The sequence below is a fragment of the Mercenaria mercenaria genome, unplaced genomic scaffold (genome assembly GCF_021730395.1).
Source record: "Mercenaria mercenaria strain notata unplaced genomic scaffold, MADL_Memer_1 contig_3803, whole genome shotgun sequence".
NCBI classification, from domain to species: domain Eukaryota; kingdom Metazoa; phylum Mollusca; class Bivalvia; order Venerida; family Veneridae; genus Mercenaria; species Mercenaria mercenaria.
Genome location: NW_026461979.1, coordinates 45,315 through 73,307, shown reverse-complemented (window position 1 = coordinate 73,307; position 27,993 = coordinate 45,315). Strand labels below are relative to the sequence as shown.

At 36.6% G+C, this 27,993-nt stretch overlaps 1 protein-coding gene across 1 annotated transcript; it reads left to right on the top strand.

Annotated features, from left to right (window-relative positions):
- On the top strand, positions 1-27,993 carry LOC128553415 (F-box only protein 6-like). The gene is made up of 5 exons (XM_053534558.1): positions 1-386; positions 743-838; positions 8,688-8,811; positions 21,410-21,542; positions 26,158-27,993. The coding sequence occupies exons 1-5, from the start codon at positions 17-19 to the stop codon at positions 26,338-26,340; spliced, it is 906 nt and encodes a 301-aa protein (XP_053390533.1). The 5' UTR covers positions 1-16; the 3' UTR covers positions 26,341-27,993.

Sequence of the window (27,993 nt, the reverse complement as noted above, 5' to 3'; positions counted from 1 at the left end):
AGTAAATCAGGCTGCTATGGGTCAGTCTTGGGGTCGAAAGCATCATGAATCAGGGTCAGGGAAGACACAAGGAAGTTTGAAAGCAGAGTATGGTGTAGATAATGAGTATTCTGGTGAAACGTTTCCACCAATAGAAGTACCTGATGAAATTCTTTATGAAGTGTTAAAGTGGGTACCAACTGAAGACATAGTAAAGTCTTGTGTATATGTTTGTAAACAGTGGCGGAATGTCATTAACATACAGATGTTCTGGAAAGAAAAATGTATTCCTAAACATGGATACACAAATGAAATATTCCGTTTCCTAATGGACGAGGACTTTAAAAAATTGTACTTTAAAAGACCCTACCAAAATAACTTGATAAAGAACCCAGATGCTAGGGAAGGTAAGTATCATACCACAAATGTGTCATATGAATTAAAGTAATCATCAAAGTTTGAGGTCAACTAAATTATCTACTTCGTTACATTTCTGACTTCTATTGCAAGTGCTGTAGAATAAGCTTGTTTGATATCTGATATACCTGAACGTTTAATATAGTTCTAATGTTCAAAACAACTTTAAGAATATTTTGTTATCTGAATTTAAAACAAATATAAAGACAGAGAAAAGAAAAGGAAAAGTTAAGTAGTATATTAAATGTATATTACCAATTTGGCATGTTTTCCATGTTTTCTTATGGTATTACTACGTTTTTCTGGGAAGAAAATTATACAACTTTTATATTGTTTCCAAATTCAGAATTCAGTCACTGGAAAATCCATGATAATGGGGGTGATAGGTGGAGAGTAGAAACACCTCCTATAGAAGACTATACTGGAAATAAATTGACAAAAGGTACTTGTAAATCCTAGCGCAGGGTGTTAATAAAAACTTTTAAAATTTTCTAAATATCTTGATTAATTTTGAATGTATCATCAAAAAGATTATGTATGTTGTTTTTCTGATGTCGGTCGGTCAGTCGGTCAGTAGACCAATCGGTTATCGGATGATAACTCAGGAACGCTTGTGCCTAGGTGTGACAGGAAAGGCCGTACCGGCGACAGTAACCATCAAAACAAATCAACACCCTTTACAATATTTACAAATTTATTTACATAAGATGATTATTAACAATGAATAGATGATATGAAAAAAAAAACTGATTATAAGAAAGAAAGAAAAAAAAATCAAAGTTCAGTATCACCAGATACAAAGTTCTTACAGTTCCATTTTAAACTGACGTGACACAGTTCTTTAATTTAATTGCGAACTTTAAGTAGCACAAACAATATATAAACGTATCTGTAAGTTAAGTCCCTTTAAACCGTGAACGTTGATTCCGTTTTGGCTCCCTATGGTGGTAGGTGATTGCATCCCTGAGCTGACTTCAGAGGATAACAAAAATCATCGTCTTTGCGGTTTACGGCACAACCATGGGACGAAAGTTCTGCGCTGGGAATATCACATCCAGGCGAGTGAAGACAAGTGAACCTCGGGCATTGTACTTCCGGGTTATGACATCACCAGGAAAATCGTCTGGCGGAAGAAGCTAAAATATATAACAAATGGTAAGCACCATAGCAAAACAAATAAGTCAGGGCATAAAACTGCTCCTTTGGGTACACCATACCTCCGTAGGCTCCCATAAATAATACGTGCTACGAATACAAATATATGTGCTACTAAGTTCAGAACTCACATGATTAAAATACGTCACTAATTACTTCCATTATTACAAAGATTACTTACTTAAAAGACTAAAGTTAAAGTATGAAAAAGATATGAAAAGTATATGATGAAACATTATAGATACGGAAATGATAAACTGCAGCTATTATTTACAACAACAAATTAACAAAATTCAATGTAAATCAAACGTTATACAATAATTTGTATCAATATAATGTCTAATGTCATACAACAAAACGAACATTGTATGTATATGCAATAGACTGGCACACAATTTCATATTACAATAATATATTACATACATGGCACCAGACTTGCCATATAGATTTATACATAACAATACAATGCAGTAATGGCGTTCCATAATTAACAAAATGTTTGACATATGTTTTGAAACGGTGCTTTACAATTATCATGTTACAAGTTTCAGTATAAATCTTATATCTTATATAAACGAAACGTTTAGACTCCTCTTTCGAAATAATTTACAAAGTCTGAAAAATTTAATAAATTATCCTGACATACTGAAACTAGCCAAAATCACATGCCGAAAAGTAAATGTTACAGAATTCTGTAGAATGAACAAAAATTTACCAAATAAAAATCGTAATGCAAAAAATCATACAAAAATCTAACAAATAAATTTTTTACCTCGATCGAGCATAAATTTCTAGCAAGAAAAATTAATCAGACATAGATTCGTCTATAATGTCGGAAGGTGGTGTGGGCAAGGCATATCTAGTACAGTCTATTTAAAGGGTAATATCCCGCCAAATACTAAATTTCATGGGATTCACGGCCTATGCGTAAACTCTTGACTATTTGTATTTCCACGGGATTCACGATATAGCCGGGGAATCTAACTACTTTGGCGCGGATTGAAATTGACAATCTGAGGCCCATTATAGTGGTTTTGGGGATAAAAACATGAATTACTGAAGTTTATAAAATATCAACTTTCTTATTACTGAAACGAATTTAATGAAATTTACATAGAAATTTAAGTTATGAAATACAGAAAAACATGAGAGGTATTTTATGCGTAAAATCTGACATTTACCTCAATAACTCAAAAAATTTACAAAAAGATGATGCAATACCTGCATTTACACTACAGATAAAATAAAGCCCGTATGTCAATTTGTGACACTAGGGTCATGAAAATTTATAGGAAGGTTGGTCATGACAAGCAGATGACCCCCTATTGATTTTGAGATCAGAAGGTTAGAGTTCAAGATCACAGTTACCCAGAACAGTTAAACAGTTTCCGGACGATAACTTGATAACGCTTAGATTTAGGATCACGAAATTTAAAAGGAAGGTTGATCATAACCTGCAGATGACTCCTGTTGATTTTGAGATCAGTAAATTTAAGGTCGAGATCACAGTGACCCAGAACAGTTAAATGGTTTTCGGATGATAACTTGAGAACGCTTGGGTCTAGGATCACAAAACTTAATCGTGAATTTGATCATGACCACCAGATGACCGCTAATGATTTTGAGGTCAGTAGGTCAAAGGTCAAGGTCATATTGACCCAGAACAGTAGAACTATTTTTACTTAATAACTAGAGAATGCTTTGATCTATCACCATATTTGATACAGAGGTCACTTATGACTGGTAAATGACCCATAATTATCGATTTGAGGTCTGTACGTCAAATATCCAGTGCACAGTGACCAAATATTTTTTTTTCCTTGTGCAGTAACTGAATACATCCAGGTGGGGGATAGCATTTCGTGTTTCATTCTCCAAAAAAATACCAAAAAAATTACACATTTTAAATTCTGACTTGTGAATGAACTGATTTAAAACAATCAGGATATCTTACTGAACAGAAAAGCTATATTTCCATGTAAAAAGGCAGAATTTCTAAAAATAGTTTTTTAAAAATCTTTACCCTGCTAAATTTCTAAAATGGATTGGTCCATTATTAAATTTGAGCAGTAGCACTTGTTTATCAAAGGGGTGTTCACTGAAAATTTACAGATTGAATGGCGAACAGTGCATACCTTGATCAGCCTGCACGGATGTTAGTCAGCCTATATATCCAAAAAAGAGGCCTAGAAATTGCCTTTGAAGGCATTTTTTGTTAATGCCCGACAGCCATATTCATTGTTAACTTTATAAAAATTGGAAACTTTTCAGGGGGGCTGTCGCCTTCTAAGGGTCATAGTAAGGTAACAGCACAAGGTCAAAGGTCAATAAGTGCATTTTTGTTAAAAACTTCAGATTTTCGCCATTTTTGCTACATTTTAAGGTATTAGATCACTAATAGAGAACCTCCTTTTTGAAAAGTATTCAATTCCTACAATAAACCTACTTTTGCTGCAATTTTTAGGAGTGCGTAGGTTCAAGCCCTACTGGGACCAACATTTTTTTTCCTTATTTTCCTTTTTTACTAGTACGTTTTTACTTCTTTCAAGACTTATTATTGATTTTTTGTACAAAAATGGAAAAAAGATGAATCTTATAAGCGATTTCTTGGTGTTCAAAGTGTATTTACTACTTAAACAGAAGCGGTAGAGTTACACATCTTTAAAAATATTGAGTTACACGCGGTGAAAGTTTTCTATTTTGCTTTCACTCTTATTATATATTGTGGAAGAAATTTAGGTAGGTTTTACATCTTCCCTAAGGTTAGTTTTAAATGGAGTAAGCAAATTCAAAACAGAAACACATCATTCGACCTTATTTTCCCAATGTTGAAGTATGAATTCTGTCTCAATAAGTCCGTTTACTTGAGGCACCATAGAAAAAATGATATTGACATTTTTATTTTGTGTATTACAAATGTATAATTGTTTACCAATAGTTTGATGTTTCTTCTATTGAAATTAATGGTAAAATGAGTTCTCTGCAAACGTTTTAGATAGCGGCTATCACTTTGAAATTTGTCTCTACTTGAGCTTGAAGAGATACCATAAGTTATTCAAAATTTATAAAAAACGGCACGGTAAAAGTTGTTTAAAATTTGCAAAATAGTGCAAAACACAGTTACCCTTCAGAATATACCAAGCAAAGGCCATTTTGTAAACTTTACTATTAGTGACCTAATACCTTAATACAAATTTGTAATTTTTCGGTTATAATTATGAATCTGAGAAGTAAAATAAATTTCTTCATATAGATTTATTGCATTTGAGACAGGCAAAATTTAAAACGACTAAAGTTATTTCTATAGAATAAGCTTAACTTTTCGTACGCTCTGATATTTTGTTCATTTATGGAAGTTATCTTTCTCATGTTTCTAAAATTTCCGTTTTTCAGTTGGTTGGTTACCTGTTTGATTGTCTGTATGAACAGTACAGGCAGAAAAATTTCTATGGCGCGTGTTTTATAAATATTAGTACAGTCAAATTTCTTTTGCTCGAATTCGGATTATCCAATTACTATTTTTGGCTCGAACTCAGCGTCAAGTCTGTATAATGAATTCTTCACGCTGGCTTGTACTGACACATTTTGCTTGCCCCGTCGAGCTCTAGCGAACATAGTTTGACTGTAGTAATTGTTGACATTTCTAAAGATTCCTCCCTAAGCATAGAACTCAAGGACGTAAAAATAGCAAACTCAGTTTGATTAAATCTGTTTGTGTGATAGTATGAAATGTGCAAATTCTCTGAAGCCTGATCTAAAATGGTCTATGTTGTCTATGAAAACTCTATTCCAGCGGTTTACACATGTGTTGTAGCAATTTCATGAATGTGTGGGCTTTTAGAATTACTACCTATGTATAAAAAAATCAAGCGATATCAAAGTGTAAATATAAATATTAGATAACCGCAAATGTTACGCTTGTGTGTGTGTGGGGGTGTGTGTGCGCGCGTATGTGTGTGGGTGTGTGTGTGTGTGTGTGTGTGTGTTTCTTTTTATTCCATTGGCATGAAAACGGTACTTTTCATATTATTGAACCAGCTGAAAAAAAATATTTCTTTGCACATTACCAATAGGCTATTATAAGAACTGGTAACCACTCTTCAAGTGTTTTCAATATCTACAATTTTGTAACTATTTGTTTATGTTGGTTCTATGGATGTCATAACTTCAAAAATGCTTGATAATGTCAGTGAATTTGATAGTATATCGAATCTTAATAGTATGATCTTTATGACTGTGAATAAAGGAGCAGCAAAGCATGTTTGTTTTCCTGTTACAACACCTTTAGATTTCCGAGTGATTGGTTGGTGATAAAACCCAGTAGAGCAAACTTACGAATGTATCACAAAGGAATCTACTGATGTTATAAAATAAACAAATGTGAGCTTACGCTAGTGTAGCCTTCAACGTGTAAAAATAAATATATTGTCAATTAAATTCAGTGCGGAATGCTAGAATGAACTACTCTTATACAGAAATAACTTCTTACCCTTATATAAAAAAATGAATAAACCCCGTAACACTTCACAAGCAACAGACGTCTTAGTCTGACATATTCAATCGGCATTATTTGTTTATTATAAATCAATCGTTTTGAATTTCAGATCTCTTCTTCATGCTCTTCTCTTCCTACAGGAAGTTATTTTTACGCATTCTATATCTCTTGGTAACAATCGAACCACCATATTTCATCATTTTGATTAGTTGAACCATCATCTGTCAGTAATCATGAAAATATCGGAGGGTATAACTTCAATATTTCATTGAATGAGCCTTAATGTTACTATTTAAAAAAAAAATCTAAAGCAACCTTCTGATATTTTAATACCTTTAGTTTTACATTTTTATTTGTAAAACATCTTAATGACTAATGTTTCAGTGTCAAGACACTAGCGTTGTTTTCACAATGTTATCAAGGACTTCCTGTCTGAAACAAAGTGTCAAATCTGTAAATTGTTACGATCTGATTCGTTTTCCACTTTTGTTTTGAACAGCAAGTGAGTGTAGAAGCAAAACAAAAGATAAAAAGCATCGAAACAGAAATAGCGTGCTGAATTTTCAGAATAAAATTGATGCAAATATCGCATTAAGAGCTTCGGTGATAGCAAATCTAGTTCTTGAAATGTGCTACTTAATTGCAAATACATAAAATACGATGATAAATGCCTGACCGATAGTAACAAAAGAACTTTGTTACAGCAAATCAAGGGAATAGTGTATAGATGAACTATGTTGTGACCAATACTTCAGTTTTTCTTCTAAAATGGTCCTATTTAACCATCATCGCGTGGACAAATTAACATAAATATATATCATATAATGAATCATCACCAGATTTAAAATCATTTCTTTAGGGGCTGGAGAAGGATTCCATATTATATATGTCACTTTCAACAGTATTACAGTCATTTAACGGCGGTCAGTTAACCTAATCAGTGTTCTGGTGTCGCTACAAGTAGTAGCCTTTTCCTCGCATATAACTGATAACTTCTCCATATGATTCAGAAGTGGAGGACGAAATTACTCCTGACAATGTCTATTATCAAATCGTCATGGAGAACATACACCTCTCCCAGGGATCGAACTCACGGCCTCGCCATCCTTAGATCTGCGCTCTACTTATTAAGCTTAAAATACTTGGTTGTATACATGACAGTAAAGTGATTTTAACTGTTTATGTGAGAAATTTTATACATTTATATGTAATTTATTTTCCCCTGTAATCTTCTTCCTCAAAACCCATCATATTTTCTCTTTCGCACGAATTTCTCAAAAGGTGTACAATATGTAAATATTCTTTTTATAGAAGTCAGTTCAAAGCTTTAATTCAATTTTATTGTCCCCTGAAATTCAAGAAATGCATTAGCAGTGTCATTTTATAATCATTTGCTCAACAATTTTTCTAACTCTGCACCCGACTTTTGTTTTTATCTCTGCCAAATTTTGACAGATTTGAATGAAAATTGGACACATTGTTTAATGACCAGTTCAATTAAATAGGCGATATCGATTGTGCGTACATTCGTTGTGCCATGACAGTTCAAATAAGGTACACACCCTCCCCGAAAATGTCACAGAATGAATGCAACTTGGTGCTGGTCTGTATGCGGCAAGTACTGCCATCAGCGGGATTAATCAATTTTGTCATTAATGTGGTGTCATTAATGACGTCACAAACCCGATAAAGAATTAACATGTTCATATTGAAAATATTGACGGATGTTCCATTACAACTAAACAGAATTGAACATTCAGAATATAATAATTTGAAATTTATTGAATTAATTAATAGGATCAAAGTGTACTACTGTGATTTACTAATTATGTGACTTTTAATTTAAGGGTTACCTTATTGTTACCTTTACAAATGAATTTACATCAGGCTATGATCTTTTTACGTTATATCATACCAAAATAATCATTTAACATTGTGTAAAACATTCATTCAAATCTGTCATAATTTGGCGATAAAGGGAAAAAGCAGGTGTGGATTTAGTATATTATTAATATACGCACCATTTTGCTACCTTTAATAACTTCGAAGTCATTTTTTAAAATTCAGATTTGACCTTGACATGTCTGTGACCTTGAAATCACATTGAAATAACTCTTGGATACGACAGTTCCAAAACCTTTTCTCTAGTTCATCCACCTATTAAGATTAGCAAACATGTCAAGTGAAACACACTTTGCCATCGTATGCCACTTTTCCCAGATATATTATTCTATATAATATTATATATATATTTTATATATTATCATAAGTTTTATTTACAAAATACAGTGTACTAAAGGGCGTTGAGGCACAATATTTAAACCAATTTAGATGGTATATGAAAATAAAACGAGTGCACAGTGGCATAGTTTATTTGTAAATGCACTGATTTGACCTTTGACCCCATTGTACTGTAATGAGGAACCCTAGAAGGCGACAGCACCTTATAAATTTCATGTTCGATCCTAAGGAACACTTTTATACTAATATCCGAGCATTAACAAAAAATGCCGTCAGAAGTCACATTTTCCCACGATATTGGCAGACTATGTACATTTTTGGCCATAAAATTTTATGTTTACATAGATATTTTTAGCACCTGTTCCTATGTTTAAATAAGAAATTTTACATGTTATTTTAGGAACTTTGTGCTGGGTAACGTCATACGCAACATGTAGTAAGTCCCAAACAATTGACCTGTTAGAAAGAGGTTGTAGTGAACATGTGCTAGATGATGTTAAGCCAAAAATACATGTATCAGAGTGGTAAGTCTTTTTGCTAAATTATGTAAAGCATATCTGAGGTAGAGATGTAGAATCCCATCTGTTGTATATGTCAGAAAGAGCTGTCGGGTTTCCATACACTGTGTTATAACATTTCATAAAGATGCTGTTTAAAATGATATCTAAAAGTAGTCATATCAGAAAATTGTAGAAGTACTCAACAATGCAAGTATGTTGGACAAACTGCAGGCATGTATATGTGGTAGTGCATAACCTCACATTCATTTGTGTAATAGTTTACTCGAGTTTATTGTTATACCACCAGGTACAAAATATATCAGGGCTATATTGGATCATGCATGTCTATCCTTCAGTCTGTTGTTCTGTGATTCAATGTCACACTTGGAAGTTCAATGTTAAATAGCCTTATTTGGTATCAGCTCCATATCTTCTAATCTTCAGGAAGGATTTTTATAAAACTTGCATCAGTTGCTAATTTTATACAAGATGATGTGCATATCACACAACCCAGTCCACTAGTTCAAAGGGCTAATTCACTGCCTTAGGTCAAAGTTGAAATATCTTGATTTCAGACTGACTAATTGATTTTCAGTACACTGCAAAAGTGTTGTCAAAATAATGATACAACAGGAATCTTGCATGACCCAGGTCACTAGATCCAAGATCAAAGTCACAGAGGTTAGCAGTGTAATAACTTTGTGTCTGCCTTATACCTTATAAACTTCTGGAAAGAGTTTCATTAAGCAAGCATTAATTGACAATATGACTAAGGTTTACAAGTAGGTCCAAATTCAAAGTCTTACTTGGAGCTCAACGGTCTGGTAGCTTAATTTCATGTCCACTTCATGTAAAAAGAAAAAAAGAAAGAAAATAGTTAATGAGTAATGAAGTAATGGTAACTATGATATTAATGATAATACAGTCTCAATATGTATAATAACCTATATACCAGTGGAAGGACTAGTTTCTGATGTTGACTTTTTCTAGAAGATATGTAGAGTGCGAAAACCTTGTTATTAGGTCGAGACTAAGGAACATGATCACAACTTTACGTAACCTGTATCACATCAGCGTCTAGGGATATTGATCACCTTCTGCGATAGCTCAACTTGTGATATTGTAGTCATTTAGAGTTTTTGTGAGTTTCTTGAAGATTGTTCACGTAATGATGTCCCAGATGTGTGATTAGTGTTAAGATAATGTCGAGCCTGCATGATCTGTTATATAGGTGTTGCAATGCACATTTACTGCAGACAGTGTCAAGCTCGCATTATCTGTTATATAGGTCTTGCAGTGTTCCTGTCCTGCAGATATGGTCTGGCAAGCATGCATAAACTGTTACATGTATATATGTCTTCCAGTGCACCTTTCCTGCATATGGTGTCAGGCAAGCATAAACTGTTATATAGGTCTTCTAGTGCAGCTTTTCTGCAGACAGTGTCAGGCCAACATGTTTTGTTATTATATAGGACTTCCAGTGCACCTTTCCCGCAGACAGTGTCAGGCCTGCATTGACTGGTATATAGGTGTTGCAGTGTTCCTTTGCTGTAGACAGTGTCAGCCCTGCATTTCCTGGTATAAAGGTGTTGCAGTGCGACTTTCCTGCAGATAGTGTCAGGCTTGCATGATCTGTTATATAGGTATTGCAGTGCTCTTTTCCTTCCGATAGTGTTGTGCTTGCATAATCTATCATATAGGTCTTGCATTGCACTTCTCCTGCATATAGTGTTAGGCTAGCATGATCTGTTATATAGGTCTTGCAATGCCCCCTTTGCTGTCAGGCCTGCATTGCCTGGTTTATAGGTGCTGCAGTGCACTTTTCCTGCAGACAGTGTCAGGCCTGAATTGCCTGGTATATAGGTGTTGCAAAGCACCTTTCCTGCAGACAGTGTCAGGCCTGCATTGCCTGGTATATAGGTGTTGCAGTGCACCTTTCATGCAGATAGTGTCAGGCCTGCATTATCTGTTATATAGGTCTTGCAGTGTTCCTTTTCTGCAGATAAGGTCTGGCAAGCATAAACTGTTACATGTGTATAGGTCTTGCAGTGCACCTTTACTACATATGGTGTCAGGCAAGCATAATCTGTTATATAGGTCTTCCAGTGCAGCTTTTCTGCAGACAGTGTCAGGCCAACATGAACTGTTATATAGGACTTACAGTGCACCTTTCCTGCAGACAGTGTCAGCCCTGCATTGACTGGTATATAGGTGTTGCAGTGTTCCTTTCCTGCAGACAGTGTCAGCCCTGAATTCCCTGGTATAAAGGTGTTGCAGTGCGACTTTCCTGCAGATAGTGTCAGGCTTGCATGATCTGTGATATAGGTATTGCAGTGCTCTTTTCCATCCGATAGTGTTGTGCTTGCATAATCTATTATATAGGTCTTGCATTGCACTTCTCTTGCAAATAGTGTTAGGCTAGCTTGATCTGTTAAATAGGTCTTGCAATGCCCCCTTTGCTGCAGATAGTGTCAGGCCTGCATTTCCTATTATATAGGTCTTGCATTGCACTTCTCTTGCAAATAGTGTCAGGCCAGCATGATCTGCTATATAGGTCTTGCAGTGCACCTTTCCTGCAGAAAGTTCCAGGCCAGCAATATCTGATATACCGGTGTTGCATTGTATATTTTCTGCAGACAGTGTCTGCATTCCCTTGTATAAAGGCTTTCCAGAAGATTGTGTCAGGCTTGCGTGATCTGTTATATAGGTGCTGCAGTGCTCTTTTCCTTCAGATAGTGTTCGGCTTGCATTATCTGTTATTTGGTCTTGCATTGCACCTCTCCTGCAGATAGTGTCAGGCTAGCATGATCTGTTATATAGGTCTTGCAGTGCATCTTTGCTGCAGAAAGTGTCAGGCCTGCGTTGCCTGGTATAAAGGTGTTGCAGTGACCTTTCCTGCAGACAGTGTCAGGCTTGCATCATCTGTTATGTAGGTGTGGCAATGCACCTTTCCTGCACACAGTGTCAGGCAAGCGTCTGTTATATAGGTCTTGCAGTGCACCTTTCCTGCAGAAAGTATCAGGCCAGCATTTTCTGTTATATAGCTCTTGCAGTGCACTTTTCCTGCAGATAGTGTCAGGCTAGCATTATCTGTTATACAGGTCTTGCAGTGCACATTTCCTGATGACAGTGTCAGGCCAGCATGATCTGATATATAGGTGTAGCATTGTATATTTTCTGCAGACAGTGTTAGGCCTGCATTTCCTGGTATATAGGTGTTGCCATGCACCATTCTTGCAGATGGTGTCAGGTCTGCATTATCTGTTATTTAGGTGTTGCAGTGCACTTTTCCTGCATAAAGTGTCAGACCAGCATGACCTGTTATATAGGTCTTGCAATGCATCTTTCCTGCAGCCAGTGTCAGGCCAGCATTATATGATATATATATATGTTGCATTGTATATTTTCCGTGACCGTGTTAGACCTGTATTCCCTGGTATATAGGTGTTGCATTCCACCTTTCCTGCAAATAGTGTCAGGCCAGAATTATCAGTTATATAGGTGTTGCAGAGCCATTTTCCTCCATATAGTTTCAGGCCTGCATTATCTGTTATATAGGTCTTGCAGTGCACTTTTCCTGCAGATAGTGTCAGGCTAGCATTATCTGTTATACAGGTCTTGCAGTGCACATTTCCTGATGACAGTGTCAGGCCAGTATGATCTGATATATAGGTGTAGCATTGTATATTTTCTGCAGAGTGTTAGGCCTGCATTTCCTGGTATATAGGTGTTGCCATGCACCATTCTTGCAGATTGTGTCAGGTCTGCATTATCTGTTATTTAGGTGTTGCAGTGCACTTTTCCTGCATAAAGTGTCAGACCAGCATGACCTGTTATATAGGTCTTGCAGTCCATCTCTCCTGCAGCCAGTGTCAGGCCAGCATTATATGATATATATATATGTTGCATTGTATATTTTCCGTGACCGTGTTAGACCTGTATTCCCTGGTATATTTGTACTTTGCATTCCACCTTTCCTGCAAATAGTGTCAGGCCAGAATTATCAGTTATATAGGTGTTGCAGAGCACTTTTCCTTCATATAGTTTCAGGCCTGCATTATCTGTTATATAGGTCTTGCAGTGCACCTTTCTTGCAGATAGTGTCAGGCCAGCATGACCTGTTATATAGGTTTTGCAGTGCACCTTTCCTGCAGACTTTGTCAGGCCAGCATGATCTGTTATATAGGTCTTGCAGTGCACCTTTTCTGTATATAGTGTCAGGCCTGCATTATCTCTTATTTAAGTGTTGCAGTGCACCTTTCCTACAGAGAGTGTCAGACTTGCATTATCTGATATATAGATCTTAAAGTGCACCTTTCTGCAGATAGTGGCAGGCTTGCATTATCTGTTATAAAGGTGTTGCGGTGCACCTTTCCTGCAGACAGTGTCAGACTTGCAATATCTGTTAAATAGGTCTTACAGTGTACTTTACCAGCAGATAGTGTCAGGCTCGCATTATCTGTTAAATAAGTCTTACAGTGCACCTTACCAGCAGATAGTGTCAGGCTTGCATTATCTTTTATATATAGGTGTTGCAGTGCACTTTTCCTGTAGACAGTTTCAGATCAACATTATCTGTTATATAGGTCTTGCAGTGAGCATTTCCTGCTGATAGTGGCAGGTTTGGCTTATCAGATATATAGGTGCTGCTGTGCATTTTTCATGCAGACAGTGTCAGACAAGCATTTTCTGATATATTGATGTTGCAGTGCACCTTTTCTGCAGACAGTGTCAGACCAGCATTATCAGTTATATAGGTGTTGCCTTACACCTTTCCTGCTGATTATGTCAGGACTGCATTATCTGTAATATAGGTGTTGTAGTTCACCTTCCCTGCAGATAGTGTCAGGCTTGCATTATCTGTTATATAGGTCTTGCAGTGCTCCTTTCCTGCATAGTGTCAGGCCAGAATTATTTGTTATATAAGTGTTGCAGGGCACCTTTCCTGTGGTTGGTGTCAGGCCTGCGTTCCCTTGTATATAGGTGCTGCATTGTACCTTTCCTGTGGACTATATCAGGCCTACATTCCCTGGTATATAGGTGTTGCAGTACACCTTTCCTGCATCTTGTGTCAGGTCTGCATTCCCTGGTATATAGGTGTTACAGTACACCTTTCCTGCAGACAGTGTCAGACCAGCGTTATCTGATATATAGGAGTTGCAGTTCACCTTTCCTGCAGATAGTGTCAGGCTTACAGTATCTGTTATATACTTCTTGCAGTGCTCCTTTCCGACAGATAGTGTCAGGCCAGCATTACCTGTTATATAGGTGTTGCAGTGCACCTTTCCTGCAGATAGTGTCAGGCCTGCATTATATGATAAATAGGTGTTCCAGTGCACTTTTCCTCCATATAGTGTCTGTCCAGCATTACCTGTTATATTGGTGTTGCATTGCACCTTTCCTGCAGATAGTGTCAGGCCTGCATTATCTGTTATATAGGTGTTGCAGAGCACCTTTCCTGCAGGAAGTGTCAGGCCTGCAATACCTGTTATATAGGTGTTGCAGTGCACTTGTCCTCCATATAGTGTCTGGCCAGCATTACCTGTTATATAGGTGTTGCAGTGCACCTTTGCTGCAGATAGTGTCAGGCCTGCAATACCTGTTAAATAGGTGTATAGGTGTTGCAGTGCATATTTCCTCCATATAGTGTCGGCCAGCATTACCTGTTATATTGGTGTTGCAGTGCACCTTTCCTACAGATAGTGTCAGGCCTGCATTGTCTGTTATATAAGTGTTGCAGTGTAATTTTCCTCCATATAATGTCTGGCCAGAATTATCTGTAATATAGGTGTTGCAGTGCACCTTTCCTAAAGATAGTGTCAGGCCTGCATTATCTGTTATAAAGGTGCTGCAGTGCAATTTTCCTCAATATAGTGTCCGGCCAGCATTATCTGTTATATAGGTGTTGCAGTGCATCTTTCCTGCAGATAGTGTCAGGCCTGCAATATCTGTTATATATGTGTTCCAGTGCACTTTTCCTCCATATAATGCCTGGCCAGCATTACCTCTTGTATAGGTTTTGCAGTGCACCTTTCCTGCAGATAGTGTCTTGCCAGCATGATCTGTTATATAGGTGTTGCAATGCACCTTTCCTGCAGTTAGTGTCAAGCCTGCGTTCCCTTGTATATGTGATGCATTGCATCTTTCCTGTGGAGTATGTCAGGTCTACATTCCCTGGTATATAGGTATTGCAGTGCACCTTTCCTGCATATAGTGTAAGGCCAGCAATATCTATTATATATGTGTTGCAGTGCACCTTTCCTGCATATAGTGTCAGGTCAGCAATATCTATTATATAGGTGTTGCAGTGCACCTTTCCTGCATATAGTGTAAGGCCAGCAATATATATTATATAGGTGTTGCAGTGCACCTTTCCTGCATATAGTGTCAGGTCTGCATTCCCTTGTAAATATAGGTGTTGCTGTGCACCTTTCCTGCAGAGAGTGTCAGGCCAGTATTATGTGTTATACAGGTCTTGCAGGGCACCTTTCCTGCCGAGTGCCAGGCCTGCATTGCCTGGTATATAGGTGTTGCAGTGCACCTTTCCTCCATAAAGTGTCTGGCCAGAATTATCCTGTTTTCTCATATTCTCGGGGGCCTAAGGGGTTGTTTTTATTCCCAGTAACAGATTAACCATTTCGTAAACAGCATCCGGATGTTATTTTGTAGAAAATTCACTTGTCTTTCAGATGGAGTCATAAAATGTTACTGAAATTATCCCATTTAATTATTTTGCTTCTGTATTTGATACCACCCTCACCCGCAGAAATGGACCAAGAGTTTCTCGTATTCCCGTGGATTTAGATTTGACTTTTCATTACAAATAAGTTGTTGAATTTAAAACATTAAAATTACCATTGTGTTATAAAAAGATATATTCTGTAGTAAATACATCAAGAAATATTACAATTAATTGCATAATCAACAATTTATGGCAAATTTGCTAACACCACCAGAAAAAAATAAGGATTTTTTTTTAAATTGAGTAAAATGCTGATAGTTTCGTCAATATGCATTCAAATCACTTGAAATTTTCAGTGTGTCAGTTTTGTACCATTCCTGTCTAGAAAATAACAAACATTAAATTATTTGACAACTTGAAGGCAAAAGACGAGAATATGAGAAACCCTGAGAATACGAGAAACAGGGATACCTGTTATATAGGAGTTGCAGTTCACATTTGCTGCAGATAGTGTCTGGCCAGCATTACCTGTTAAATAGGTGTTGCAGTGCATATTTCCTCCATATAGTATCTGGCCTGCATTTTCTGTTATATAGGTGTTGCAGTGCACCTTTCCTGCAGGAAGTGTCAGACCTGCAATACCTGTTATATAAGAGTTGCAGTGCGCCTTTCCTGCAGATAGTGTCTGGCCAGCATTACCTGTTATATACGTGGTGCAGTGCACCTTTGCTGCAGATTGTGTCATGCCTGCATTATCTGTTATATAGGTGTTGCAGTGCACTTTTCCTCCTTATAGGGTCTGGCCAGCATTACCTGTTATAAAGATGTTGCAGTGTAACTTTCCTGCAGACAGTGTGAAACCTGCATTGTCTGTATATAGATGTTGCAGTGCATATTTTCTGCAGACATTGTCTGGCCAGCATTATATGTTATATAAATGTTGCAGTGCACATTTCCTGCAGATAGTGTCAGGGCAGCATGATCTGTTATATAGGTCTTGCAGTGCATATTTTCTGAAAACAGTGTCGGAACTGCATGATCTGTTACAAAACTATATTTTTGTAGTGCATATTTTCTTCTGATAGTGTCGGGCCAGCTATATCTGCTGTGGAGATTTAGTGATACAAACACTATAGACTAGGTCAGCATGATCTGTTATAAAGGTGTTGCAGTGAACATTTTCTTCAGATAGTGTCGGACCAGCTGTATCTGTTGTGAAGATTTATTGATACAAATATTATAGACTAGGTCAAGCCAGTTGTATCTTAAATGTATCAGGGTCATACTTTTTAGGTATGTTTTTAGCTCCACTTTCCGGTGTCGGCGCGAGCTTTCTTGGTGAAAGCTTTTAGGCAACCTTTTCTGTTTTCTTTGTTACTATTGCTTATATCTTACTGTAACTTCACATTAAGATTGTTCAGCATTCAAACAATGTATGTGCATGACCTGGACCCATTATACCCAAAGTCAAGGTCACCAAAGTGTTATACTTAGGTTATTTTTAATGTTAAAGTTTTTCGGCAACCTTTGTTTTTCTGTCATATCTTTGTTACTATTGCTTATGTCTTACTGTAACTTCACATAAACACTATCCAGCATACAAATAAAATATGTGCTACAGGGGCTGGGCCCATTATACCCAAGATCAAGGTCACCAAGCTGTTATACTTGGAATTATTTTCATATTAATTTTTTCCGAAAGCTTCGTTTATACTTTATGTGCATGTAGTTTTATTATTATTATTATTATTATACCACATTTATATAGCACTCTTTTCATGCACTTGTACACGTTTAAAAGTGCTTTACAGAATAATTGCAAAAATACAAACAAAAACGTATACAAAGATAATGCATTCCACATTAACAAAAATCATGAATGAAAACAAGTATAATTTAAAAACAAGATAAAAACATAAATGTATCGGTCAGTTAACAAAATATTGTACAAAGAAGTGGGCTTTGAGCAGGCTTTTGAAAGCAGCTAGCGTGTCAGCTTCCCTGATCTTGACAGGAAGGGAGTTCCAAAGCTTTGGAGCAGTGCACGAAAAGCTGCGATTGCCATACATCATGGTTTTAGATTTTGGCATAACCAGTGACAGCGTGTCTTGTGATCTTAGGGTCCTGACCGGTTTATACACTTCTAGCATATCCCTAATATAGGCAGGGGACTGATTGTGTAAAGCCTTAAAGGTGTGGGTCAGAACCTTGTACTGCACCCTGTATTTCACTGGCAACCAGTGAAGCTCCTTCAGAACCGGTGTTATATGATTGCGACGGGGCGTCTTAGTGATTACGCGAGCTGCAGTGTTCTGGACATTGCAACTTGTTAAGTGTGCTATTTGGTATACCACTTAACAAGGCATTACAGTAGTCTAACCGTGAAGTAACCAGGCTGTTTATAAGGGTTTTTGTGGCATCACTGGTAAGATACCGTCTGATGTGACCTATTCTGCGAAGTTGTGCATATCCAGCCCGGCACACCGAGTTGACTGGTTGTTCCATATCCATACCGCTGTCAAATACTGCTCCAAGATTCCTAACACATTTCGTGGATTTTATAACAGAATCACCGACCTTCACAGAAACGTCATCAATGTACTTGGAGTTACGCTTTGATGTCAATAGCATTACCTCAGTTTTATCAGCCTTGAGTTTCAGCATGTTGGAATTCATCCACGAGACAATTTCAGCCAGACAGCTCTCAATGCGGCGCAAAGCTTCACATCTGGCCACAGCCTCTATCGGCTTAAAAGATAGGTATAATTGAGAGTCATCAGCGTAGAAATGATGAAGAAGTCCATGACGTCTGCATATGGCACCCACGGGTTTAGTGTACATGATATAGTTCTTTGGACCAAGCACTGATCCCTGGGGCACACTGTATTTCATCAACGTAGGCGTCGACAACTCACCATCAACGCATACAGTTTGATAGCGGTCACTAAGATATGATGACATCCATGCAAGTGCTTTGTCTGTGACTCCAAAATGATGTTTGAGCCGGTGTAACAGTGTTTGGTGATCAGTCGTGTCGAAAGCCGCAGAAAGATCGAGTAGCACGAGGACTGTTACAGAATTTTGATCGAGAGATGTGCGGATGTCATTTTGTACCTTTATCAAAGCCGACTCAGTTGAATGAAACTTTCTGTAAGCAGACTGTAGTCCCTCATGTAGCTCATTTTCACTCAAGTGCCGCTCAAGACGCGCATCTACTACCTTTTCTAAGATTTTTGAAATGAAAGGGAGGTTAGATACAGGCCTGTAGTTTTTGAGAATGTTTGGTTCAAGATCTGGTTTCTTAAGCAGGGGTCTTATCGTAGCACTTTTAAACTCTTTTGGTACATAACCTAATTCCATTGATGTATTTATGATGTTTGTTATCAGCGAGATATTTCTTCAGAAGCCATGTTGGTAAAGGGTCAAGTTCGCAGGATTTGTTTGGAGATTTTTGTATAATTTGTTCTACCTCTTCTATCGTTGTAGGAGCCAAATCAATAAGACAGTTTGCTACTTCTTGGTGTTCTGAACAATGCAAGTCTACTGAATCACGATCAGTTTGGCTATGCGAAATAATATCATTCCTAATGTTCTCAATCTTCTCGATGAAAAAGTCACTAAACTTCTGCGCAAGTTCCTTTGATGATGTGTTAGAGGGACGGGAAGCATCTTGGCTGCCTCCTAGTAGATTTTTGGTTATCTTGGCCAAACTTTTGTGGTCAGTGCCACACGACTTCACCTTATCAGAGAAGTAGTCGGTTCGGGCCTGAATTAGGAGTTTATTCATGGTAGCATATTGGTCCCTATAAAGTTGATGGTCGATTGTTAGTTTGGATTTACGCCACTTCCGCTCAAGCTTGCGTTTTAAGTGTTAGCCTCATGAAGTTCGTCTGTAAACCACGGACAGCTAGATCGAAGAACGATAGTTTTTGTGCGTAAAGGGGCGTGTTTATCTATCAGTAAGGATAATCCTTTTGAATATGCATTTACTAGCTGGTCCACGTCTGCGCCTTCTGGAAACGTATTTAGTGCAAGGGACGCTGAGATGTCTTGTTTGAAAGAACTTACAACAATAGAGCGTAATTTCCGAAAAGAAACTTGCTTCCGTATCGGAGCTGGTTTTGCGGCACAGGCGTTGAAGTGAATTGCATGGTGATCCTGTGACATATTACCAGTATTGTCACAAAGACCTGGATCGATGACCTCGACACATGATATTATTTTGCTGTCGTTCCTGGTTATTACAACATCTAATGTATGACCGCGGGCATGGGTTGGTCCGTTCACATGTTGATGCATACCACATGACTGAAGTACACTTTTAAATCTGACAGCATCTCGGTCTGATGGAATATCAAGATGGAAATTCATGTCTCCCACAATGATGATGTCTTTATCAACTGTAGCATACCTGCCTAGGAAAGTAGGCCATTCTTCCTCTAGAAACACACTAGTCTTTAAACCGTTTTGTTTTGTTGGTGGTGGTCTATATATCATTGCCACTCGTGCAGAAAATCCATTCATGCTCAAATTACAATCCATGTATTCAAATTGTTTAAAATCTTTGTCACGACTAGATGCAACAACACGAAGAGTAAATGCAGTCTTATGTATGAGAGCCACACCCCCTCCACGGCTGCCGCTGCACCGTGCCACACTTTTAATTGAATATCCATTCGGTAAAAGTTCGCCAATACACGTTTTATCCATGGTAGTTCCGAGCCAAGTCTCAGTGAGTGCTACCAAATCAAAATCATTTGAAACTATGTGATCACACAGAGAAACTGTCTTATTTTTGACAGATCTTGGGTTGAAACTGCATACACGAATTTTCTTCTCACTTCTTCCTGTTGTAATGGATTCACATCTAATTTTGGTAACATTTTTGGTATTTTGCTGCTGAATTTCAAGGTTTTGGCTTTTTGGTTTTTGGACTGTTTTTTCTAATATAATTTAATTCCATCAAAATAAAGAATGTCAGTACCCCTTTCATACTTTAACCACCTTGGTGTATCTTCCTTTTTAACGTAGAGGTCTCTTATTGAGAAATAAATTCATTTTACTATCAAATCGACGAATAGTGGAGCGCGCTGTCTTACGGACAGCTCTTGTTATTCTCTATAGCGTGTGCCGTGTAGTAAGTCTTTTCTAAACTAATACTTTACCCTTGTACATGTGCTAAATTTCTTTCGTCTTGAAGGTTTTATTTATGTTTGTATCATCTGCTATGTAATTGAATCAAAGCTCTTTGATGATGTTGGTTATATGACGTAAAGTAATGAGAAACCAACTTTTCTATGAAGAGAGGCATCAAAATGTTTATCAAGTTAATATACATGTTGTAATTGTATCAAATTGTTATTCATCATTTTAATCCTCTACAAAACGAATTTTGGGGTATATAGGAATGAGCTTGTCTGTCAGTCGCTCGGTTTGTCGGTCTGTCTATCGGTCTGTTGGTTTTCATGGTTTCCGGACAATAACTCATGAAAGGCTTGACATATTTAAATAATTTTGGTACACGGATGTAACATTATAAAATACAGGTCAAGTTCGACTTTGAGGTCAGTAAGTCAAAGGTCAAGGTTACAATGACCCGCAACAGTTAAACGGTTTCCGGATGATAACCTGGGAACGTTTTTTTGACCTATGATCATGAAAGTAAGGTTGGTCATTACCAGCAGATGACACCTTTTAATTTTGAGGTCAGTAGATCAAAAGTCAAGGTCACAGTGACCCGGAACATTTAAATCGTTTCCGAACGATTACTTGAGAACGCTCGGGCCTAGGATCACGAAACTTAATAGGCAGATTGATCATGACCAGCAGATGTTTGAGGTTCGACTTTGACATTTGCTTACTTCTTTGACAAGGCCATATTGTGGGGGTATAATTCGTCACTCCTGTGACAGCTCTACTTTTTCTTGTTCATTTCTTAAGGTATGCAGCTAGACCTGATTGTGGCATTGAATACAGAATAACTGTTCAGTTGTTACGAAATAAGGAAGACGAAATTGCAGTTAAGGAGTGGACGTTTGAAGACACTAAACCTGCTGGCAGGCACTGGTTCAAGGTATGAATAGTTAAGACTCACCTGCTACAAAAAAATAACTACCCAGCTGAATTTTAATTGCTGACTGTTGTATTGTTAGACCTGGTTAGGAATTGACCATGCCTCGAGGGCTAGCTATGCAGAGAACTTAAGTAAGTTAGGAGTCTCATTTCAGCGAGGCAAATATGCTTCATGATAGTTTTAGCAAGGATATACACTGTCAAGCCTATAAAATGCTCCATTGAAGGACATTTATTATAACAAGAGCTGTCCGTAAGACAGCCAAGCTCGACTATTCGAAATACTGTCACAGAAGCAGGAAATTATTACCCAAAATGTTAAATATCAAAAGAGTTTCAAGTTCGAAAGGGGATATAATTTGACCAAAATACATATCAGAGTTATGGGATTTGATGCTATCAACTAGTTTTATAACCCCGAAGAAACATCTTAAGTTTCAATTCAATATCTGCATTAGTTCTGGGGATAGTAACTTGCATGTAAAACTTTAACCAGAATTTTCTAAGTCCAAAAGGGGGCATAATTTGCTCAAAATACATGTTAAGAGTTATGGAACTTGACCCAGTGAGGTTGGTAATTGACCTAGAAAAAGAATAAATAAGTTTCAAAGCTATATGCCTTTTGGTAATAGCTGTATGTACTTGCACGCAAAACTTTAACCAGAATTTTCTAAGTCCAAAAGGGGGCATAATTTGGCCAAAATGAAGGTCAGAGTTATGGGACTTGGTGCTATCAACTAGTTTTATAACCCGAAAGACACATGTGAAGTTTCAATTTAATATCTGTAGTAGTTTTGGAGATACTTACTTGCATGTAAAACTTTAACCAGGATTTTTTAAGTCCAAAAGGGGGCATAATTTGGCCAAAATACATGTCAGAGTTATGGGACTTGACCCAGTGAGGTAGGTAATTGATCTAGAAAAGAAAAAATAAGTTTCAAATCTATATGCCTTTTAGTAATAGCTGTATGTACTTGCACGCAAAACTTTAACCAGAATTTTCTAAGTCCAAAAGGGGGCATAATTTGGCCAAAATGAAGGTCAGAGTTATGGGACTTGGTGCTATCAACTAGTTGTATAACCCCGAAGACACATGTGAAGTTTCAATTCAATATCTGCATTAGTTTTGGAGATAGTAACTTGCATGTGAAACTTTAACCAGAATTATCTAAGTCCAAAAGGGGGCATAATTTGCTCAAAGTACATGTTAGAGTAATGGAACTTGACCCAGTGAGGTTGGTAATTGACCTAAAAAAAGAATAAAAAAGTTTCAAAGTTATATGCCTTTAAATGATAGCTGTATGTACTTGCATGCAAAAACTTAACCAAGGTGTGACGCCGACGCCGACGCCGACGCCGACGCCAGGGTGAGTAGAATAGTTAGACTATTCTTCAAATAGTCGAGCTAAAAATGTAAGAGCAAAGTTTCCAGAAATTTTTATGTCATAAAGTACTCATATTGACACTTCATGATTCTCCATTTAAGTTGTAATGAAAATGGAATATTTATCACTGACCAGAATTAGGTCTGTACATCAAAGATTAAGGTAAAATGTAAAAGGCATATAGTAAATGAACTGCATGTCATTCCGTCAATCACACTTTCTCATGTACTCAAGTCCTACGGATTTCGCATAATTAAAATGAAAATTGGTATATATATCATCAGTATGAAGTGGACAAGTGCATGTTTTTGGACTTTAATTTCCAATTATTATTTTTTGCGTGAGGCACTATTTTAGACTAATATTAGAACTACATCTTAACCTTGAATACTCGGCCTCTTTTATTTTCTATCCAATTTTGAATGAAACTTGAATATATAATCAACATGAAGTGGACATGTGTGTATTATCAGAATGTCCCATTTTTTGGACTTATCCCCCTTTTTGGACTTAACAATATTACAACCACATCAGTATGTTGTATACTTGAATTCTCCTGTAGTTTCATTCCAACTCAAATGAAACATGGTATACATCGACATTTGCATATGGTTATGTAGTGCTTACATGTTCAATTATTTTTTCTTGAGTTATGTCGTTTGTTTTTCTTTTACTTAATCGAGTAATATATCAACTACATGTGTACCTTGTGTACTAAACTCCACCAACTATTTCAGTATAGTTTAGATGAAACTTGTTACATATCATTAACATGAATTAAACATGTGCATATTGTTGAGATTTTGATGCATGTGTTATAGAATCACTGGACCTCAAATTCCGAACTTGTGTAAACGAAACTTTCCTGACATGAAATCTGCAGCATAGGCATGATACACATCTAACTCATTTACAAATGGTACCAGCACTCTGTGATTTCAGTTAGCAGTGCATCTAAATTGTCCTGAACTTTGTGCAGTACAACTGTCAAACCCATTCGGGTCGCGAAATTACATTACAATCACGAATAAATAATAAACCGGTGAAATATTTACCACAATTAACAGACGAGATGTAAATCTATATTAGTACTTTTACCGCAAGTACCCATTTTTGTGTATCACTTTGTAGAGAATACACAATTCGCTGATATTTACATTTATCGGAGAAATTTAGCGGAAGCAAGTGTCGTTTCCAAAACTACCGTAATCCAACAAAACTACCCTAAGTATGTTCATATACTGTATCGTCTGCTCAATGTCGGACTGTAAATCATTTGTGCCTTAATTATATAAATGCAGAATAATCTTATTTTAGCTGAATCCTAAGCGGATCTATCTTTTAAGGAGGCGTAAGAGCCATGACAGTTCTAAGTTTAGCATAACGTTCTGATTGGTCAACCGTTTCCGCTATCGTTGCTGATTGGACGAGAGTGCATTTGAAAGTTTGATGGCGGGACAATTTCATCGCCACTAAAAACTTACGTTTCCTTAATAGACATACGTACTTTCCCTATATTAAACATAATAACATTGTGGAACATTATTGGAAGCTCATACCAAGAGTGACACTATATAATAAGTCTCATTAAATTAAAGCATTGTTGTATTTTATTTAGTTAATACAATATTAAAAGTAGAAATAAACATCTATCTTTATGTGAGTTTTAGGTAGTTTCGCATTCGGCCTGCATAAAAATCACTACCGTACCATCTCTATACTAAATAGCCCTACCATCCTGTAACTTAAGCATGGGTAATAGCAACTATAATAAAATTATCCTGAAATAAGACCCGACGACGAATACATCTGGTTATTAGCCCCCTACTTGTTTAAAACCAGTTTCAGGAACTGTAGGGTTGCTCTTTTCTCTCAGTCGGTCATTCTGTCATTCTGTTCATCCACATTTTAAGTCTGGTCCATCATTCTGCCATATATCAAATGATTTTAGCTCAGCTATATAGCTATCCTACTCAACCTCTGGCTCATTTTAGGGGCTTTCACAAGTAAAAAATGATAATGAATTGCTCGGAAGATCTTCGCTGAACTCGGTCTATAGCAGGGATGTAGATCTGAATTTTATTCCGATATTTAGTTTAACTCCACAGGGTAAAATAGATAAATCGTTAGACAACTTCTGATGAACCACTTGATGGATTTACACCAGACTTGATCTTTAGCACCCTTGGTTTTACGTCCCACAAGTTCATTCAAATTACGCATTTTAGGACTGTCACAGACTGAAATAGAAAAACCTTTATATAAATTTAAATAAACTGCATAATAAGTCAGAAGCAAGGTCAGAAGCTCAAGGTCTACTCAGGTGACTGACTTAGGTCCATCATTTTGGCCTCTTGTTTGGACTTAAATACTAAAACTTCATCTGTGACTTGAGTACTCAATTCATAATAAAATCTGTAAAAAGATTCTTTGGAAGCAAAGAATGCAACCAAAATGAATAATAGCAGACTTGGTTTGATTGAGTCTATTCATGAGAGGTAATGAAATGTGCAACACCTCTCACCCCTCTAGCATGAAGTCATTATCCAACAGCATTTTCAAGGGTTGGGTGGGGGAGGGGGCATGTTTCATACAATGTTGACACCATTCTTGTTCATACTTATTTTTGGGCCATTACTGTAAGTATTAAGACATTTGAATGAAATAAACACCCTGAGATGTGTGGCATGCAAAATAAGGTCCATACATTCAAGGTCACATGCATGGACCAATTTATTTTTCATGCACATATAGTTTATATTAGTATTTTGTGTCTCTGACATAAATAGACATAAATTTTAAACAATTCAAGCAATTCCAGTGAAACAAAACAAATATTAAGCTTAATGAGTGGTTAGTGCAAGATTCATGTCCACGCAGTTTTAGGCGAGGTCATTTATGTTTTCATATAATGCTAATTAATACCGATTTATTGATATTTGATACTGAACAGAGTTATTCATGTTTTCGAAAAGCATTTCAAAATTATTTGGATTGTTATCTTTTTAAAATGTAAAACACTTAAGTGTTCGGTGAAAAACACAACCCAGTCAAAAACAATAACTTTTTAAAGTGTTCCATTTCTAGGGAGGGTGTGATTATTTTATTTTCCCTAATTTGTTGCACTTGCGAATAATTTGAAATCAGAATTAATTGTGCATTATATGATTACTGTTTTTCGTTCAAATTTATATTACATGTATATGCTTAATAATACATTCTGTTTTACAGGCTGAACACACATTTTCCAACTATGAACCAGGTGTTCGCTTCATCAGGTACTATCATGAAGGAAAAGATATCAAGTTTTGGACTGGCTGGTACGGGGCCAAGATGACGCTGTCTTCTGTAATACTTGACCTCAAACATACATCATGTGAAGCATCGTCAGAGCGATCAAGCAAGACATCTTGAAGCATACACTGAGTCTAACTTCACCATGACATTTTCTTAAAGACTGGTGCATAAATATAAGTAAACTAGATCTATCACCAAAAGTGATTTATATCCCTACCAATTGAATGTTTTAAATGGCTTTTAGCCTAGTTGGCCTTTAGTTGCAGTACAATAAATTCTTTTGTCATTCAAGTCAAAGATATTTTCTTGTATATGGAAAGGTAAGTGCAAATAGGGAGAAAGTTGTTGTGCTGTATCCTTTCAAAAATATTTCAAGGTATAGTTATGGTTCATCTACTTTCCCTTGTTGCGATATATCAATGTATTCATATTATTAGAATCAATGTTATTTTCTTTAGGTGTAAAATGTTAGAAAAGATTTTTTTTCTTGTGATGTACATTTACTCCTATTGCCATCTATTTGTGTATAAATGCTTCTGAGAATTTTAACTTATTGTGTTATATGTTAAAATGTGAAAGATAGAATGCAAAGAAATATAGAGATAATTCTAGAAGTCTCAGAGATAGAAAAGTTGTTTCTATGAAGGATGGCAAAGAATAGCATTTTTGGTATGCCAATATTTGGTCAACCTTTCGAACAAAAATTTGACTATTTGGTCATCAACTGATCAACAGAACAACTCAGTCTTATGTTTTTTCATATGCTAATCAGCAGCTTGCATAAAGTCTACATTTGTTTACACCAGAAATAGTTCAAATATTGACGAAATTTTTTTCGTTACTTGTTCATCTTTGTTATATAAGGAAAGTAAACAGTCATAGTCATAATTTGCCTTCCTTTAGATTAAGAGTTCTAATTCTTACAGGAATGTAGCCCTTATGTAAGTAAGGTTCACTGCATACAAATTACTTTGTAGTCGACTTCTTATTCGATGATCAGGTGAAATACTTCCAAGCGGCATAAGGCATAGGCAGCATTTGACAATAGATTAACATGGTAGCATGAACAATATTTGCAATCAAATTGGGTATTTATAGACTATGGGAGAGACTAATGAGGGAAATATAAAACAATATTTGGTTTAAGTACACTATCTGTCTGAATATCGAGTACAATTTAAATGTTAACCATACAAATACATTAACATTTTACGTTAAAATTTTTTTACAGTCATATTGGTACGATGAGGCAATTTACATAAAAGAATTATACCCATTACATTTGACTTATTTTCTGCACTTTTTCGCCTTATTTCCACAGTGAGGTAACTTCTTTTTGATAGTTTTAAGAATCATTGTTTAAAGATTTGAGTGATTTGACTTTACCCTACTTACAGCCTTGTTGAACCAAAATTTAGCCTGTTCAGATTAATTCTACAATTCTACAAATTAACCATCATATAAAGGTCATAGAGACATACCTAACAACATTAATCTCTCAACTTAATTTTGCCAAAAATGGACTTACGTCACTCTGGCAATAAGGTGATGACTGGCATTTTTCTTACTCAAATATATCCTTGAAGATCTTCAAGTGTAATTTGAGTCATTAGATCAAGTGCAGGTCAGAGTACTAATTACCAGCATTTAGTACCTATTATAAACATGATGATTTGTAACTGCTTTGTTTCAACTTGGTACCATTTAAGTTTTCTAAAGGCAAACAACTAGTGGTATTAAAGTGGAATGCGCCTAATTTGAAGTTGTAAG